At 40.7% G+C, this 21,138-nt stretch overlaps 1 protein-coding gene across 1 annotated transcript in view; it reads right to left on the bottom strand.

Moving 5' to 3' along the window:
• LOC147331868 (stonustoxin subunit alpha-like) overlaps nt 1–12,357 on the bottom strand; it is a 20,437-nt gene extending 8,080 nt beyond the window's left edge. Inside the window, exon 1 of the mRNA XM_086290471.1 lies at nt 12,350–12,357. Within this exon, the coding sequence (XP_086146597.1) occupies nt 12,350–12,357 (8 nt within the window). The remainder of the gene's footprint in view (nt 1–12,349) is intronic.
• Nucleotides 12,358–21,138: the final 8,781 nt, after the last annotated feature.

Genomic DNA, 21,138 nt, shown 5'->3' with positions numbered 1-21,138 from the left:
GACATTTCAATCTAAACACAGCAGATATAGAAGACTGAAAGAAACACACAAGTTCACTGACTAAAAATATCTTATTATTGTTTTATTTATGTATTACAGATTGATTTTTTTTCTTATTAATTCTTAATTTGTTTATTCATTTTTCATATTTTGTGTTAAAAAATAAAAATAAAGAGATTTGAGAAGATTGGAATTTTTTAACCATGCCTTTCTTGTGGAAAGCCTAATGCGGCCCAGCCTCACCCAGACTCTGCCTGCAGCGGCCCCCAGCTAAATTGAGTTTGAGACCCCTGTCCTACACCATAAATCAGTAAGAGAGGGTACGACCTCTCTCATGGCCCCAAGTGGTGTGTGCATGCCAGAGCACTCTGGAAGGCACACAGAGTCTTTACAGACTACTAAGGATCAAACCTCTATCATCATGCAATCGATTATACAACTCTAAGCATATATGAGTAAATATTTCTAAGCATAAATGACAATCAACAATATAAACCTTACAGCTGGTTTTAATAACAGAATTCATTTGTTTCTCAAACGAGAAAGAGCTATCGAGAAACACTCCTAAATCTTTAGTTCTTAACTTTTCCAGTGGGCCAAGGTCAACATTATCTGCTAATGCTAAATAGGCTGCCGTTATTAACTAATGCTAATTTGACATGAATTAGCATTATGCACTAATGCTAACACTTACTTTTTTTAAAAATGTGAGTAGCTAATGCTAACACTATTTCCCTTAACTTTATAACAATGTGAACGGCTAATGCTAACACTCTTTTTCCTAGCATTATAACATCTGAGCTGCTAATGCTAAGTAGGCTGCCATTAGCACCTACGTCTAATTTAAGGCAAATACGCATTAGAACCTAATGCTCATATCGTTTTCCTTTGCTTTATAACAATGTGAGCAGCTACTGCTAAATAGCATTAGCTAATAACAGCAGTCTAATTTAATGCAAGTTAGCCTCATTTGCATTACAACGATGTGAGGAGTTAACGCTAAGTATGCTGCCATTAGTGGCTAATTCTAATTAGGGGTGAATAAATATTACCAGCTAATGCTAATATCGTATTCTCTTCCCTTTTAACAATGTGAGCAGCTAGTGCTAGGTAGGCTGATGCTAGCAGCTAATGCTAAAGCTAATTTAATGTGAATTAGCATCACATTAGTGAGGAGTTAATGCTAAGTAGACTGCCATTAGCAGGTAATGCTAATTTTAGGTGAATAGGAATTGGCAGATAATGCTAATACCATATTTTCTTGCTTTATAACAATGTGACCAGCTAATGCTATGTAGGTTGCCGTTATTAGCTAATACTAATTTGAGGTGAATTAGCATTATCCCCTTATGCTAACAATGTTTTTTCTTACTTTTTAACAATACAAGTAGCTAATGTGAACACTTTTTTTTTTTATTGAATTCTAATTTTTCCCTTGCGATGTGAAGAGTTAATGCTAAATAGGATGCCATTAGTGGCTAATTCTAATTTTAGATGAGAAAGCATTAGAAGCTAATGCTAATACCATATTTTCTTGCTTTATATCAATATTAGTAGGTAATGCTAAGTACGTAGCCATTATTAGCTAATGCTAATTTAGGTGAATTAGCATTATCCACTAATGCTAACACTGTTTTTGCCAACTCTTTTCCCTTGCATTATAACAATATGAGCAGCTAATGCTAAGAAGGCTGCCATTATTAGGTAATGCTAATTATTATGTGTGTTAGCATTATCCGCTGCTGCTAGCAATGTTTTATCTTACCTTTTAACAATATCAGCAGCTAATGCTAACACTACTTTAATTTCAGTTAAACCTACTTAGCATTAATTAACTTCATTTAGCATTAAGAAGTTTTTGCTATAGGCTACCATTAGTGGCTAATGCTAATTTTAGGTAAATAGAAATTGGCAGCTAATGCTAATACCATATTTTCTTGCCTTATAACAATGTGACCAGCTAATGCTAAGCAGGTGCCATTATTAGCTAATACTAATTTGAGATGAATTAGCATTATCCGCTTATGCTAACAATGTTTTTTCTTACTTTTTAACAATACGCCATTAGTGGCTAATTCTAATTTTAGATGAAAAAGGATTAACAGCTAATGCTCATACTGTTTGCTTTGTAAGAATGACAGCAGCTAATGATATGAAGTCTACCGTTATTAACTAATGCTAATTTGATGAGAATTAGCATTATCCGATAATGGTAACTCTTTTCCCCTGCATTATAACAATGTCAGGAGTTAATGCTAAGTAGACTGCCATTAGGGGCTAACTCTAATTAGGGGTGAATAATTATTAGCAGCTAATACTAATACCATTTTCTCTTTTTCCTTATAACAACTTGAGCAGCTAATGCTAATTTGATGCGAATTAGCATTATATTAGTGAGCAGTTAATGCTAAGTAGGCTGCCATTATTAACTAATACTACGTTGACGTGAATTAGCATTATGCGCTACTGCTAATACTGTTTTCTCTTACTTATTAAAAATGATAGTAGCTAATACTAATACTCTTTTCCGTTGGGTAACAACAAAGTGAGGAATTAATGCTAAGTTGGCTGCTTTTAGCGGCTTATTCTAATTAGGGGTGAATAATTATTAGCAGCAAATGCTAATACCGTTTTCTCTTTCCTTATAACAATATGAGGAGTTAATGCTAATTTGATGTAAATTAGCATTATATTAGTGAGGAGTTAATGCTAAGTAGGCTGCCATTAGCAGCTAAAGGTAATTTGAGGTGAATAAGCACTAGTAGCTAATGCCAATACCCTTTTCTCTTGTGTTATAATGATGTGAAACGTTAATATTGTTCTCAAACAACAGAATGAGAATGAAATATTGATTCTAACAGGGCCCGTAAACAGCATTAGCTTAGCAGCATTAGCTTATCAGAGTCTCCATCATGGTCACACAAATCCTTAGCGGAGCAAAGTGGCCTACTTAGCAATAGCTGCTGTAGAAAGCAAAGGGAAAACAGTATTAGCATTAGCTGCTAAATGTGCACTTGAGAACAAATCTATTGTGAATTCAGCCGTGAATGTAGTGTTTCCAGTAAGCTTCCATTTCCAAATGTTAGCTGCTCCTGTCTGCCTCTTTGTCACACACACAGACTGAAATGATTCACAGCCTTGTTTCATCCTTCTGTCAGTGTCACTGACTGTCACTGTGACTGTGGACATACAGCATGGGAAACACACACATGGCTGATACTTGTATCTAAAGTTACAAAATGTTGTCTCTGTCCAAATATTACCTAACTGTAAGTCTACTTTTAATGAAACTCTCAACATGACTTATCAGTTATCATTAATGTTCCTGCAAACAGACTCCTTGAAGACCCCCTACATAAATATCCATGTACTATCCAGCTAGACTAGTGTGTCTGTCCCTGAAAATATTCCTGCATGTGTGATTGTTCATGTCTCATCTGCAGGAAACAAACAGGAAGTGAGTGAAAGACACAGGAAATGATTCCAGCTCTTCCTCCTATATCAGACATTCTCTCCATACCTGAGAGTGTCCAGTCTCCAGCCTGGATCCTTCAGTCCAGCCGACAGAAGCTTCATTCCTGAGTCACCTGGATGATTGTAGCTCAGGTCCAGCTCTCTCAGATGGGAGGGGTTGGAGGTCAGAGCTGAGGCCAGAGAAGTACAGCCTTCCTCTGTGATCAGACAGCCTGACAGACTGCAGACACACAAAACAACAATCCATCTGTTATCCATCTCTATAGCAGCATAACTAAATGATGGTTCAGGGTCACCTGATCCAGCTCTAACTATAAGTTTTATCAAAAAGGAAAGTTTGAAGCTGATCGTCAAAGTAGAGAGGGTGTCTGTCTCCTGAACTCAAACTGGGAGCTGCTTCCACACCCAGTCCAACATAGCCAGGCTTTCTTTGCTGCTTTGACAAAACCTCAAATCCCAGTCAGAGATGGTGAGCATCATCACAGTGATGATCATTTCTCTGTTAACCCAGGCTTTCTGCTTCAGGATCTGTGCACGCTCACAGAACAAGGAGACCTTTAAACATCATTTCACTAAATGGATGGACTGAGCTCAGCCTACAGATGAACTGGATAAATAAAGATTTGACCTCAGTGTGCTCAGTGTTCCTGTCTATTCCTAACATATTCCTAACATGATAGCTGCACTTTAGAGCTCTAAAACTGGAACTGACACATATTTAAACTCCACATGTTACTCAGTACATTCAGTTCTGACACTCGCCCACAGTCCAACAAAGGAAACATGGAGATCACATCAGTTTGTCACCAAAGTCTAATTATTCCAGAGGGCAGTGTTGATACAACTAAAGTTATTTTTAAGCAAAGTTGAGTTTTTTATCGTCGGAGTACTTCAAGTCTGAAGTATCACTTAAATGCATTACACGCTGTTGATGGCAGCAAACAAACCACCCAAACAAACAGAGGTGGGAGGCTTGGGCAGACTACGTAGATTCAGCTAGTGGGAGGAGTCAAGATAAACCAAAGAAAGACAAGCTAACAGACGCCACAGTGAAGTGAGTAGCTACAAACTTCAGGCCAATTAGTGTTGTTGAAGAAGTCGGTCTGAGGAACGTTCTTAGGATCAACAAATGACCGCATGTATGAGCCTCCCTCAAGACGCACCATCACAAGAAGAACAAATGAGCTGTAGAAAAAGGAGAGACTACGAAAGCCACGGCGTTACAACGTGCACCAGCTGTTGGTCTCTCTGGAGACCTGGGAGTTATAGTACATGATATTAATGAAGACTGGGAGCTGCATTCTATAGCAAACAATTTGTTATGAGGTAATCAGCTGATCTTACTTTAACCGGAAGCCCTTCACAATAATTGCAAAGCCTTTATTTTGTCCAACTACCATCAGTTCGTCTGTACTGATGGTAACTTAAAGTCACACTAATGCAGTTTAGTTTGTATAGTGTAAGTAGTAGAAGTATACTACAGTACTCTGATCACTGATAGGATAGATTTATGTAGATATACACCTTTGTGTTTAACATTACTGCATTATAGTACTGTGATCTTTGACCTTATATATGGTTATGTTAGCTATACTGACGTATGCATATAACTGGATATGTATCTTATCTATTCATCTTATTTGTCATGTATTTGTATTGTGTACTTCCTTTTTGTAAGAAACCACACACGTGATCACAGCCACAAGAATCAATCAGTGAAAGAATAAAGTGCCTCAAACCAAACCTTAAGCTCCTTATTCCACACGCTGGGCCTTCAGTGGTGCTCTGGCTGACACACCAGAGTGACTGGAGTGCTAAAGAGTGAATCGGACACACCAGTGTAATCCCTGATATCTCCACTACATTTAATCGTCCTTCAGCCTGTGGCTGCAGTTAGCTGGTCTGCTAGTTAGCTGGTGTGCTAGTTAGCCGGTGTGCTATTTAGCCGGTTCGCTAGTCAGCTGGTGTGCTAGTTAGCTGGTATGCTAGTTAGCCGGTTCGCTAGTCGGCTGGTGTACTAGTTAGCCAGTGTGCTAGTTAGCCGGTTCGCTAGTTAGCTGGTCTGCTACTTAGCTGGTTTGCTAGATAGCCGGTATGCTAGTTAGCTGGTGTGCTAATTAGCAGAAATGTGACTTTACAGCTCGGCCTCACTCACTGACATTAGTCAGATATGACTGAATCTATATCACACTTAAAGCTTTCTGTAAATGAAAGGCTCAGTGAAAACGAGGCACTTCAGTCAATTTTAAAACACACACTCTGAATATAACCTGATCCAGACCAGGTTATAGGTTCAGCATCAGTAACCACGGTGATGTAGCCAGGTAAACACTTATGCATTTATGCTCACAATCACTCCAGTTAACCCAGCATGCATGTTTTTGGACTGTGGGAGGAAGCAGAGAACCTGAAGACAACCTACACAGGCCACACTATCACCCTTATTTACAGAATTATAATTTAATTGGGTGATAAAGTAAAGAAAATAAATATTTTAATAAAAAAATATTCATAAATGAACTATTATTCAAGTAAGTAAGTAGAATATATTTATATAGCACATAATCTCGTTTGTATAGAAATGTCTTCATCTGCTTTTTCAAAGAGTCAGTGGAGTCTAGACAGCATAAAGATAACAGCAGGGAGTTCCACAGCCTCGGTGCCTGAAAAGCTCGATCCCCACGTGTGTTGAACCGAGTCTGTGGGACCAATAGTGACCTCTGACCTAAAGACCTAAGTGCTCGGTATGAAGCATGAGGTTTCAACAGGTCAGAGATGCACTGAGGAGCTTCACCATGTACAGCTCTAAAAGTTATGAGTATAATGTTAAAATGAACCCTAAAATTTAGTGGCAACCAATGAAGAGAAGCCAAAACTGGAGTAATGTGTGACCTCTTGTTTGTGCCAGTTAAAAGTCTCGCCGCAGCATTCTGTACAGTGTGAAGCTCCAGAGCTGATTTGTTGAGACAAGTAAAAAGACCATTACAATACTCCAAGTGAGTAGAGATAAAAGCATGAAGAATCATCTCAAGTTCTGCCTTTGACACCAGTCTGAGTTTAGAAATGTTTCTTGGATGATAAAAACAGTTTTGAAACAGTTGTTTAGAGAGTTTCTCAAGCAACATTGAACTGTCGAAAATAACACCTAAGTTTCTGAGACTCGATTTAATGGAAGGACCTAAAAACTGATCTGCTGCCTAATTTCTGAAGACATGTGATCAGGAGCAATGATCAAAGTTTCTGTTTTATCCGTATTAAACTGGAGAAAGTTGAAGTTTCACAATTATTTGATTCCTGAAAGACAATTATTTAAACAAGAAAATGTATCAAACTGAGAATCTTTGAAAGAACAGTATAACTTAATGTCTGAATGTCATCAGCGTAGAGATGATAAGAAATATTATTGTAATATCTGATAATTTGGCCTAGAGCAGGGGTGGGGAACTCCAGGCCTCGAGGGCCGGTGTCCTGCAGGTTTTAGGTCTAACCCTGGGTCAGCACACCTGAATCAAATTCATTACCAGGCCTCTGGAGAACCTCAGGACGTGTTGAGGAGGAATTTAACCATTTAAATCAGATGTGATGGATCAAGGAAACATCTAAAAACTGCAGGACACCAGCCCTCGAGGCCTGGCGTTTGTCACCTGTGGCCTAGAGGACGTATATAAACCAAAAAGAGAATCGGGCCTAAAACAGATCCTTGAGGTACCCCAGAAGGCAGAACGGATGTTTCAGACAACACATGATTCATACAGACAGTCAAAGATCTCTCAGATACAGTAGATACGACAAACCATTTTAAAGCAACACCAGTAATCCTGAACAAGTCCTTCAGCCTATTTATCATGATGCTGTGATCAACAGTATCAAAAGCAGAGGAGACATCCAACTCAGTGCACTCTCCAGAGTCTGCTGCCATCAGAATGTCACCACACACTTTAAGTTAAGCCATCTCAGTGGAGGACAGTTTACAGAAACCAGACTGGAAAATGTCCAGAACACTGTTTTTCTCCAGAAAGTCGTTAAGTTGTTCTGCAACTGTTTTTTCCACGTTCGTTCAATGATTCATTACAATCAGATTTAGTATAGACTGGTACACGAGGAATATCAGGAGAGACAATTTTCATAATTGTATCAAACAATACTTTGGTTCTTTTCTGAAGCCATTAGATTTGAAAACTATTCAGTTCCAGCTTTTTTATCATGTTGTTAAGTGAGGATATTGATTCCTTGAGATGTACTCGATGAACCTCAAGCTTGGAAGCCTTCCATAAACGTTCTAACTTGACAGAATATCTCTTGAAATTTTGAGTATTTTCATTTATCCAGGGATAGAAATTTGAAGAATGGACAACACTTTGCTTCAGAGGTGCCGCTGTGTCTAAATAAAATGGACAAAGTGTTGTCTCCAGGAGTTTAGCTGATTTAGAGTGGCCAGGTACGGTGGGTGTGCTCCGGTTAAAGAACACGGAGGCAGACTTCCAAATTCAGGTGATTTATTCGGTCTGTAGTGAGGATACAGTCACCTGACCTAAACCCAGTGGAGATGGTTTGGGATCAGTGTTGGGCAAGTGACTTTGAACAAGTAATTATAGTTAGTAGTTACCAAGAAGTAACTAGTAACTATTAGAGATGGACCGATCCGATATTACGTATCGGTATCGGTCCGATACTGACCTAAATTACTGGATCGGATATCGGAGAAAAATAAAAAATGTAATCTGATCCATTAAATATCACGAAAGCACCTCACAAAACTTGCAACACGCCGTAACTCACCTCAGAACGTTAGCACGTCGGAGCAGTATGCATCACGTGATAGAGCGGCTGTGGCATGCGGGACCTGTCGGTGGTCTGGATAGCATTTGGAGCTTCGCTAGCAACCCGGCATTTCATCTCCGACAAAGTTATCCCGAGAGAAGTAAAGCAAGTGTGTAAGTCCATCTCTGAATGTTTGTAAAGCATTCCTGCGTTAAGCTTAACAAACGACTGCCTCTTCTTGCTGCTACTTCAATCATGAAACTGCTTAATGATCAGCTGATCGGCTTTTCTGTCTCGAGTCCGTCTCTCTTGTTTGTTTTTGGCCCACTTTGCACCAGAAAGAGGAAACCAGCGGCTGAACAACAGCAGCACGTTTAAGCTTGATAAGCTGTTGTTACAATTTATTTAATATTACTTTCTACACCAGGATCTTTTTCTACGTAGCTGACGCTGGTAACTGTGCAGGGGCGGATCTAGCAAAGTTTAGCCAGGGGGGCCGATAGGGCATTAACAGGGAAAAGGGGGCACAAAGACATACTTTTCTTTCTTATTCTCATTTAAAATGTCGAGCTTTTAATAAATAATTATCTGACACCCAAAGTTTTAATTTGATGTAAAATGAATAGAAGTCAATTACTGTATATAGTGACTATTAAGTCTAATATATATACCCTAGTAAGCTATAGTACTTTTTCCTTTGGGAAGGTACCATCTGTGCAGTCTGCAATTTTGTTGAAGAAAGATGTTGAATCTATTTAATATTTCTTGAAAAATAATTGATTTCTGTGCATTTTTTTTCACACTGCATCAAATTAAGGTTGATTACGTCGATTAAGCATCATGAGGTGGAGCGTGAGGGGTGGTTCCCTATTTTTTATTTATTTATTTTTGTTGTTGCTGGGAGTTGGAACCCTATTAGTTAGGTTGCTTAATATTTACGCTAAGTACTCTTTAAAATACCAGAATAGGGAGGATGGTGGAGGTTTAAGTTTATTAGATTGATCAGTATTGCTGAACTATGAAATATTTTTTTTTGCATACAGGTATAACAGAATAGCTTTAGTGTAGTTGTTGTTTTAAACTTGAGTATGAACTTATACAAAATGCAGCAAGATATTTAAAAAAACAGTTTTGTTGATTAAAAAACACTATATCGGATTCATATCGGTATCGGCAGATATCCAAATTTATCGGTATCGGTATCGGACATAAAAAAGTGGTATCGTGCCATCTCTAGTAACTATACTACTAACTATAGTTAACTCTACGTAGTTACTTAGAGTTAAAATATTGTAAGTCAGTTACTAAAAGTAATTAATTACTTGAAAAGTAACTATTGCGTTACTTTAAAAAAAATGTTCAACCCTCTGGGGTCCAGGGTATAATTGGCCATTTTTAACTACTTTTGATTTGACCTCTATATTCCACCTTTAAAAACTATTTACTTTGCCTGTTTGGTATCATTCTTTTCAGCACAACCTCACGTGTCTGAATTTACAGTTATGTTTTCATTTTGACATACTGTATTAACACAATTGACCTAAAATCAGACAAAAAACAATATGAGTAGAAAAAGTTATATTTTTTACTGTTACAACCACAAACATGTTTAATAAATCATTAACTTGAAATCTAATAATTTTAATATTTTAATAATATTTTAATAATAATAATAATAATAATAATGGATTGCATTTATATAGCGCTTTTCGGGCCTTAAAGTGCTTTACAATGCCACTATTCATTCACTCTCACATTCACACACTGGTGGAGGCAACTACAGTTGTAGCCACAGCTGCCCTGGGGCAGACTGACAGAAGCGAGGCTGCCATATCGCACCATCGGCCCCTCTGGCCATCACCAGTAGGCGCTAGGTGAAGTGTCTTGCCCAAAGACACAATGACCGAGACTGTCCGAGCCGGGGCTCGAACCGGCAACCTTCCGGTTACAAGACGAACACCCTTAAAATCCTATACACAAGGTTTGCAAACAACCATTTTGTTATTTGTAACAATTTACCTTTTACCTTGATTTTTTAAAAATAACTATTTCAAACTATTTACAGAACAATCAGCTGTTCTGCATTAAATAAGATGCCACAAATTATTTGTGCCACTCCAAAAAAATAATTTCTGTCCACCATAAAGGAGAACATCACAGCCTGATACCTGCAGGTCTGACAGCAGCAGGTGTATCACTGCTGTTTCTACCTGGAGACACCGTTTACACTGTAATCTGCATTTGCTGGTTTTGTGGCAGCACCTGTAACAATTCCATTCAATTCAACTCTATTTATATAGTGCCAAATCACAACAGTCGCCTCAGGGCACTTAACATTCAGCAATTGCCTCATTGTTCTGACAGACAACATAAAACTATCCACTACACTACACACTAACTACACAACACAACATACTATGCACACACTCCAAATACGCTAAACGTCACAAATCTCTCACATCTCACACCGTCACTCCTAAAACTTCCCCCTCTTCCTAAACAACCAAATGTCATGTTGCTATATCATTTTTTTGATTGGTCGACATGGTTCATTTTTCCACCAACAGGAAAGGGATGATTTGGGTTTTTTTTGCTCATAAGCAGAGAGTGCTTGCTGTGCTGTCCTTAGACAGTAAAAGTGACGAAACTATTGAGGAAAAAAACGCTGCGTATATATTGTTTATCATGACTCTGGTTTTATGTGACCTATCAACACAATTTAAAAACTGGTATATGTCACCTTGTTGCTTTGTAATCTTGAAGTGGTCATGTGATTGGCTTACCATGAATACTTTATTCTTCCTCAGCCAAACAGCAGCACTCATGCGATTGTTTTGCCCCCTTAGCTCCAGGTGTTGTGCCAAAAAGTGATCATCTGCCAGAAAGTGATCGCTGTCCGCGGGAGTGCATGCAGCTGCTTAACCCTTTAAAGCCGGTCAGAGTGGGCACACTCTGTTTTGCGTAACATAATATTCCAGAAACACGCTTTGCCGATCCGATCAGCTGTTTGTAACACTTCCTACTTTGGAATTGACATCAGCGTGAACTATCGCATATCCGCCATGACCTGCCCAAAACCGGAAGTGATGTCATTTTTGCAGAAATGTATTTTTTACCATCAGGGCCTCATAACCCTATACTAGTGTTTTTTAAAGTTATGTTTGACTTTCTGACTTTCTGTGTTGTTTCTGGGATGCTTAGGACTCATATTGCACTGCTGGAAATAGTTTATTTTGATGCATATGCTGCTTTTTTGCAAATTTGCACTATAATATTTATTTTCGTTTTTCCTGCAGTGTATAGAAATTAGTGTATTTCAAAAATAAAACTATGAAGGCACTCAAAATAAATTTCATGTGGTGGGAAACTATTTTGTGCAACTTTTTTGCATTTACAGTTTTGAGGGATAAGCCTCTTAAATTTCTCTAACTAGAAATATATGTTAAAAAACAAAAACGATTTTCAAATTTTTTTTAGTTTATTGCACTTTTTGCAATTTATGTAATTTCTATGCACTTAATGCATGCATATTATTAAAATTTAGGCTGTAATGGTTGTATTGATGTAGAGCAACTTGAAATGCTCCCAAAAATGGCTCCACAGCATGTAAAAATATAATATAAGCTGTGGCGGACTTGGTTCTATGGTAAGTCTTAAAGGGTTAAAGCTGTAGCGCCCAGATTACTTATAGCTACTTCCATGCAGCTGATATAAGATTGGTTGTTGAACAATAGTAACGCAACCGCACCGAATCCAATTCAGGATTTTGATTTCCATCACACTTCCACTGGATGCCCAGCTGCTCTCCTATTATGTGATTATCATCAACACAGAACTGGAGGATAAGACCGCGGTTCTGGGGGTTGGGAAGCTCATCTTGTAACCAGAAGGTTGCCAGTAGGATCTCTCTGTCTTGGTCGTTGTGTTCTTGGAACACAAGACACTTCAGTATGTAGTTAGTACCGGGCGACTCCCCTCCCCCACATCGGCACCAGAACCCTGTATTATCTACAGGGTAAGAATGCCTGTTTTATCAAACTATGGCTATTACTACTGTGATCATTTGCAGCCCAGTGTGCTGCTCTCTCTGCTGGGATGAACCACTGGAGCTCACCCAGTCATCCCTTTCTTTCTCTCAAGAAGAAGTGAAATAAATGTATTTATTATGTTACGAGTCTAATATTCTTTAAATCAAACTGTAATGAATAAATGAAGCAAGAAGATTTGGTGGCTCCAAGTGTTGTAGAAGAAAAGATAAACATCTCATTTTGAGAAATCAGCCTTTAAAATTAAGTAAGTACTGTGAATAAAAAACTAACAGCAAACCAATCGGTAGTCGCCAATTACTTTTGAAAGTAATTCGGAGTCCAATTATCCACTCAAATGTAAATAAAAGTTCACTTGACAGCTGTATAAAGGTTACCTGTTTATACAATAATATAAGTCACATTTCAAATGATCATCTGTGGAAAAGTTTGAATCCTGACCTGAGAGTTTCCACTGCACACTGTGAACTCTTTAGTCCAGCGGACAGAAGCTTCACTCCTGAATCCTGCAGGTCAGAGTTACTCAGGTCCAGCTCTCTCAGACTGGAGGACTGGGAGCTGAGGACTGAGGACAGAGCTTCACAGCTTCTCTCTGACAGGTTACAGCCACTCAGTCTGAAAAATAAAAGACAGTCATACAACAAATACTCATGTTGAGTTTGTTAATTGTAACCATGGTAACTTCTGACCCCACTTCCGCCAGTCCCTTTATTGTGGCGGGAATGAATCCTGTATAAGTTCCGGGTCAATCAGCTGCATGTCCCTGCTCCTCTGGCTGCTGTTGTCCCTGTGGTTGGCATACTTGTCAGATATCGACAAATTTTGCACTACAGGCCAGTTGACAGCGTGCAATAACCCGGCCGATTCATTCATCTTTACACTACCTCACACTCGACTCAACGGTGAGTTATTTGTTTGTTTTGTTTTGTCACAATTAATGTACATGCGGAGCCGCGATCGCACATCCTACAATGCCGGTAAGCTAATGCTAGGCTAGCGACAGTAAGTGCAATTACTAGTGTCATCTATTGAATATTGTTGTTTTTGTTTATTCCATTATGGCCGAATGTTGATTTAACGTATCTAGAGTTGAACGAGTGATTTGATTTTTGTAGTTTTGTCCGTTTTGGATGTTTTTTGTTACTTTTCTGATGAAATGCCGAAACGGCCTATGAGATTTTGCATTGAGTTAAATTCCATTTACATTATTGAATCTGTTGCGCAACACCTGTGATTAAATGAGTTTTGTAAATATATTTGATTAACTTTGGATAATATTTATTAGCTTTAACGCTGATATACTTTGATGGGACCCATGAGAATGTCTTTCTATAATAGTATTTAGAATGACATTCATTATAAGAGATGATGGTTTATTGATTGTTGTATGAAACGTGGCATTGATTACTTGACTTTGTTATTTATGGATTTATGTATTTATTTTGTCACAGCAGTAGAATGCTGTTTCATTTTCTTCTGTGAATGATAATTTCTGTTTTTTGACCTTGTTTAGGTCAGGTTTTTTTTGTTCTCCCGCGATCAGCCCTGATCAGCGCGAGATGGCGAGCCACCCGACCACCGCTACGGTGCGGTAGGAATTGTGAACCTATGGACTGAATCACAAATTGTTGACACATGACCTATCACAGGTCCATGGAACTAAACTAAATCACATACTGGACTACACCTCATCCCACCTCCTTTTGGAACCTACTAAGCTGTTTTGTATTGTCAACATTATTTTTGTTTGTGATATATATGCATATGTTTTTATTTCTTTTGTACATCCGTCTATACACTTCTCATAACAAACATAATATATATATATATATATTTGAGCTCTACTTTTGTTTCCTGTGTTTTATTCACACCCTCAGGCTCCATAGTCGAATCTTAATCTGATAGCTCATTGTCTATGAGGCTGCAGTCAGGCGCCCTGGTTCTTTAACCGCGTTACAAGTGGCGAACCAGCCAGGAGCCTTTGTGTGTGAATATTTTGGGGTCTTACGTACAATTTTCTTTACTTATTTACTTCACTTTTGCTGAACATAAAATCAAAAATGGATTCAGTTGCACTTTCTGGCATAAATATATCACAGTCTGTGATGATCTCCGGTGTGTCTAACACAAAATCTGATAATGAAATTCTTGACTACTTGCGTACTTATGGGAATCTTAGCCGTCATTTTTACGTAAATGATCCCGCAAGTACTTTCTTCAAAAACCTGATCGCTGAGTTTGTAGATACCACTGCTTTTACAACTCTAGAGCCGTTTCTGCCATACACCCACTGTTCTAAAAGTGTTGCCGACCTTGTTTTCCGCGTCACAGCTTTGGCCTGTGAGTACGCCGCCACGGAGGACAGCAGCAGTCCCCCTCCCAATTACCTCAAAGAACTCAAGCATATTGCTGATCGCAGCGGGCACCGGTTTGAAGATGTCTTGAAGACAGTAATGAGGCAGATTGGTCAACATTTGCATGAAGCAGGAGCAGGTGATGATGGAAAAGTTGAATATGATGAGGAAAATGGAGTAGATGAGGACATTGGTGTAGAGGAAGAAGAAAGGGAACTGGAGCAGCAGCAATTGTCTTCACCTCCTGCCAGACAGGTTTCCACTGACCAGCAGGGGGCACGACCTCGTCAAAGCCAGACTGGACCAACTCCAAGAGTATCACTCACAGCCCCTGATCTCAACCCACCACAAATACAAAGGGTTGTTGTTGAGCATGTGGTCCGAAACCCAGACATAAGCACCACAACTTCACTACGTCTCCGTGCTTTTTCAGGAAGGATTCCTAAGCCAAGTAGTGAAGCAGATTTTGAATCATGGCGTTCCCAAATTGATCTACTGCTTGCCGACCCCAGTTTGTCAGCTCTATACGTCGCCAGGCGTATTATAGAGAGCCTGTTGTCACCTGCTGCTGATTTGGTTAAAGGTCTAAGTCCCAACACATTGCCTTCAGTCATACTAAGTGTACTTGACTCCGCTTTTGGAACAGTTCAAGATGGTGAAGAATTGTATGCTCAATACTTAAATATTCTTCAAAATCCAGGTGAACGACCATCCTCTTACCTCCAAAGATTGCAGCTAACCCTCAGCACTGTTGTAAAGCAAGGAGGACTTGCAGCTGCTGACATGAATAAGCATCTGCTGAAGCAGTTTTGTCGTGGGTGTTGGGATAACACTATACTAACCAAATTACAATTAGAACAGCAAAAGGACAACCCACCACCTTTCTCTGACTTGTTGTTGTCGTTACGGACAGAAGAAGACAGACAAATTGCTAAGGAGTCACTTATGAAGAAATACATCGGTTCATCAAAACAAAAAGCTAACATCCAATCCCAAAGTACTTGTTCTTGTGGGCACTCTACAGCCAATGAAGAGCTAAAAGAAATGAAAAAACAACTCCAAACCCTCCAACAGCAAATGTCCCAACTTTTGTCCCAAAAACGTCCAACCGAGTCAAAGTTTAAGCCACGACAAACCAAATCCAGTCATTCTTCACCTCAGTCAAATACCAGACCCAAGCCATGGTACTGTTTTAACTGTGGAGAAGATGGCCATGTTTCTTCCACCTGCAACAACAGAGCAAACTCCAGTCTTGTTGAACAGAAAAAGAGCCAATTAAGAAAAAAACAGCAAGAGTGGGACGCTAGAAATACTTCATCTTTAAACTAGAAGGAGTTTCTGTGGTGGGACACACAGGAGCTGCGTGCACGAACAGTCCCAGAAACCACAACAAATTTCCATTGTTGCCAAAAGGGCTTGTGGGGACCAAAAGCACAGGCCAAATTCAAATCAAAGGCAACCATTTCAACTGTCTTCTTGATTCTGGCTCTCAGGTTACTACGATTCCTTTTTCCTTCTATAATACTTACCTTTCAGACCATCCAATCAAACCACTGGATGATCTGTTGGAAGTAGAAGGAGCAAATGGACAAGCCGTACCTTACCTGGGATACATTGAGATTAACATGACGTTCCCAGCTGATTTTCTTGGTTCATCCATTAATGTTGATACACTTGCGCTTGTCGTGCCTGACGTCCAGCAATCACCCCCAATGATACTTGTTGGTACCAACACTCTTGACGTTGCGTACAGCAAACACTGTGATACCCTCTCTGAGCAGTCATTCCTGCCATCTGGTTCCGGTTACATTGCAGTTTATAAAATCCTCCAGTGTCGCCACATCCAGAATTCAAATGACCAGTATGCTCCTGTAATCTTAAAGTCAGACCAACCGCATACGATTACTGCCGGCCAAACCACTGTCCTTGAGGGATGCCTGGTCACAAGGCTATTCCAAGGTGAGAAAGCAGTTATTCTGGAACAACCCACCTCCAGTTCTCTGCCTGGTGGACTCCTAGTAAAAACCTGCCTTGTGGACTTACCTAAACGTCGGCCATATTCTCTGCCTGTTGTAGTGAGTAATGAGTCCGACCATGAAATCCACATTCCAGCTCGAGCTATTATTGCAGAAATCAGCGCCTTCCAAGAGGTCATTTCCAAAGAGCAACCCACCCAGTATTCAGACCAGTCTATAGAGTTGTTACCTCCATCTCAACCACCATACAACTTTGGAGATTCCCCCTTAACTCCAGACTGGAAAGAACGCATTGTTCAAAAACTCAACACTATTCCTGAAGTATTTGCCAAACACGATCTGGATTTCGGCAGGACCAACAAAGTTAAACACCAAATCAAATTGTCCGATCCAACTCCTTTCAAGCAAAGACCACGACCAATTCACCCTCAAGATCTTGATGCTGTCAGGAAGCACCTGCAAGAACTTCTTGACTCTGGCGTTATCAGAGAATCTGACTCACCATTTGCCTCTCCAATTGTGGTTGCACGCAAAAAGAACGGCAGTATACGTCTTTGTATTGACTACCGCAAACTCAATCTGCAAACAATCAAAGATGCTTATGCTCTGCCTAAACTGGAAGACACCTTCTCCGCACTTGCAGGATCAAAGTGGTTCACGGTGCTAGACCTCAAGTCGGGTTACTACCAAATCGAAATGGAGGAGAAGGATAAGGCAAAGACTGCCTTTGTCTGCCCAGTAGGATTTTGGGAATTTAATCGGATGCCACAAGGGATTACCAACGCACCAAGCACTTTCCAACGGCTGATGGAAAAATGCATGGGAGAATTAAATCTAAAAGAAGTCTTGGTTTTCATTGACGATCTCATTGTCTTTGCACCAACTCTTGAGGAACATGAAGCTCGCCTGATGAAAGTTCTCACCAGACTCAAAGATTTTGGCTTGAAGCTTTCACTTGAGAAATGCATGTTCTTCCAGACATCGGTGAAGTATCTGGGCCATGTAGTGTCCCAGGCTGGTGTTGAAACTGATCTGGACAAGATTTCCACACTCACTTCTTGGCCAGTGCCAAAAAACTTGAAGGAATTAAGATCTTTCCTTGGTTTTGCTGGGTACTACAGACGTTTTGTCCAGGGATATTCGGCCATTGTCAAGCCGTTACATGAACTCACTGCTGGTTATCCACCTTCTCAGAGGAAACTGAGACGAACTGTAAAGCCAGAGAATTACCTCAACCCCAAAGAGCCATTTGGAGGACGATGGACGCAAATGTGTCAACAAGCTTTTGAGTCCATTATTGACAAACTCACTTCTGCCCCAGTTCTGGCATTTGCTGATCCCCAGAAACCATACACACTCCACACTGATGCCAGTGCCACAGGTCTTGGTGCGGTGCTGTATCAAGAGCAGGATGGAAAAAACAGAGCTGTAGCATATGCCAGCAGAGGTCTTTCCCGGAGTGAGTCAAAGTATCCCGCCCACAAATTGGAGTTTCTTGCTTTGAAGTGGGCGGTGACTGAAAAATTCCACGACTACCTTTATGGTGCTCAGTTTACAGTTGTGACAGACAGCAACCCATTAACATACCTCTTATCATCAGCAAAACTTGACGCTACCGGTTACAGATGGCTTTCAGCTTTGTCCACTTTCACCTTCAAATTAATCTACAGAGCAGGAAAGCAGAACTCGGATGCTGATGGTTTGTCTCGCCGACCTCATGGTGAACTGTCTGATGATCCTCTGTCACAGAAAGAACGTGAGCGAATCTGGAGATTTGCATGGCAACATCTCAATGAACCGGATTATGTCTCTATTGACCAGCATACCATCAAAGCAGTTTGTGACCGTCATCTGATGTACAGTTCAAGCACGGATCCTGATCTTGCTCTGGTGTTATCCATGTCTGTCAATGTCGACAGTCTGCCTGACAGTTTCACGGACGACATCCAGTTCACCTCCATGGTACTCCCCCAAATCTCAACAGCTGTCCTTGCAGCCAAACAACGCCTTGACCCTGTCATCCGGCATGTCATAGCTCAGGTTGAACGAGGCGAGTCACCACCGCCATTCCTGAGGGAAGAACTTCCCGATCTACCTCTATTACTGCGAGAAGTAAATAAACTGGAGCTCCATAACACCCTTCTCGTCAGGAAGAGACAAGTGGGAAGTGACTTCGCATACCAGCTAGTGCTACCTGAGGAATATCGACCAGTTGTACTTAACCACCTACATGATCAAATGGGTCACATGGGAATTGACAGAACGCTGGACTTGGTCCGTTCCCGGTTTTATTGGCCTAAGATGACACGTGATGTGGTCAATAAAATAAGACAGTGCGAAAGATGCGTGAGACGCAAATCCCCATCTGAACGAGCCGCACCTCTGGTCAATATCAAAACCTCTCATCCCATGGAACTGGTGTGCATGGATTTTCTCTCTGTGGAACCAGATCGTGGAGTCAAAGACATACTTGTCATAACTGACCATTTCACAAAATATGCCATTGCTGTGCCAACACCAAACCAGAAAGCCAGGACTGTTGCCAAATGTTTATGGGACAACTTTCTTGTGCATTATGGTATCCCAGAACGTTTGCACAGTGACCAAGGCCCTGACTTTGAATCCAGAATCATCCGAGAGCTTTGTGAAATGGCTGGGATCCACAAAATAAGAACCACTCCATACCATCCAAGAGGCAATCCTGTTGAACGGTTTAACCGAACATTACTGGATATGCTAGGAACACTCACAGCTCAACAGAAATCCCATTGGAAAGATTTTGTAAAACCCCTGGTGCATGCATACAATTGCACAAGAAACGATGTTACAGGTTATTCACCATATGAGCTTATGTTTGGCCGCCAACCTCGCTTACCGGTGGACTTGGCCTTTGGACTACCCCTTGCCAAAGAAGGGTCAACATCCCACACACAATATGTGGACAAACTAAAGTCCCACCTAGAAGAAAGTTACAAGCTGGCCATCGAAAACTCAGAAAAGGTGATGAAACGTAACAAAAACAGATTTGATAAAAATGTCACTGCATCACAGCTGAATGTTGGAGACAGAGTTCTTGTGAGGAACGTGCGGCTAAGAGGCAAACACAAGCTTGCAGACAAATGGGAGTCATCTGTGTACATTGTAGTGAAGAAAGCCGGCACTCTTCCTGTGTATACAGTTCGACCCGAAGGCCAAGACAAGCCCCTGAGAACTTTACATCGGGACCTCCTACTGCCCTGTGGGTATTTACCACCTGAAAAGGAAATGCTTACTAAGCAGAAGAGGAAAATGCCTGTCTTACCCGTGTCTCCTGTACGTGCTGATGATGCTGATAACAATGACGAAGAGGAACTAATCTCATACCTACCTGTTCCCTTCTCTGCTGAACCTGTCACCTTCACAACAACCATCGACTTACCCAATACTCCGCAACCTGTGCCACTTATCAACCAGCCCGATGTCCCTGTAGTATTGGCTACAGAGGAAGAGAATGCTATCCTCTCAGAGGAACCTGTACCTGCTGAAGAGGAACAAGTTATTGCTAGCGGAACCGTGGAAGCTGGCTTTGAGCCAGTTGATCTTGTCGAAACTTCTCACGATGAAGAAAGTCTGTCTTCTGATTCGGAAGCATCCAGAAGTAACTTGTCACAACACTCACCTACTGAATCAGAGCCTCTCAGTCCTGAGGCAGAACCACCTTTGAGGCATTCAACCCGCACCAGGAATCCTCCTGATCGGCTGCAATACATCAAGCCTGGTAGGCCTCTGTTAAAGAGCGTTCAGACCTTCCTGCATGGGTTAAGTTCTGTCTTCTCCTTCGCTCTTCAAGACGATGAAGAAGAGACGACGATGCCTTCACACCTCAGCCAACCAGTCATTCGCTGCCAGCCTAGTCCATGTACGAGGACGTCCATGAGATTAGGGGGGGAGAGTGTAACCATGGTAACTTCTGACCCCACTTCCGCCAGTCCCTTTATTGTGGCGGGAATGAATCCTGTATAAGTTCCGGGTCAATCAGCTGCATGTCCCTGCTCCTCTGGCTGCTGTTGTCCCTGTGGTTGGCATACTTGTCAGATATCGACAAATTTTGCACTACAGGCCAGTTGACAGCGTGCAATAACCCGGCCGATTCATTCATCTTTACACTACCTCACACTCGACTCAACGGTGAGTTATTTGTTTGTTTTGTCACAATTAATGTACATGCGGAGCCGCGATCGCACATCCTACAATGCCGGTAAGCTAATGCTAGGCTAGCGACAGTAAGTGCAATTACTAGTGTCATCTATTGAATATTGTTGTTTTTGTTTATTCCATTATGGCCGAATGTTGATTTAACGTATCTAGAGTTGAACGAGTGATTTGATTTTTGTAGTTTTGTCCGTTTTGGATGTTTTTTGTTACTTTTCTGATGAAATGCCGAAACGGCCTATGAGATTTTGCATTGAGTTAAATTCCATTTACATTATTGAATCTGTTGCGCAACACCTGTGATTAAATGAGTTTTGTAAATATATTTGATTAACT

This window comes from Aulonocara sp. 'chitande type north' Nkhata Bay, linkage group LG4 (genome assembly GCF_057382095.1).
Source record: "Aulonocara sp. 'chitande type north' Nkhata Bay isolate Kocher_YH1m ecotype deep benthic linkage group LG4, A_spYH_male_GT1.1, whole genome shotgun sequence".
NCBI lineage: Eukaryota > Metazoa > Chordata > Actinopteri > Cichliformes > Cichlidae > Aulonocara > Aulonocara sp. 'chitande type north' Nkhata Bay.
This window is presented reverse-complemented; position numbering and strand designations above follow the sequence as displayed.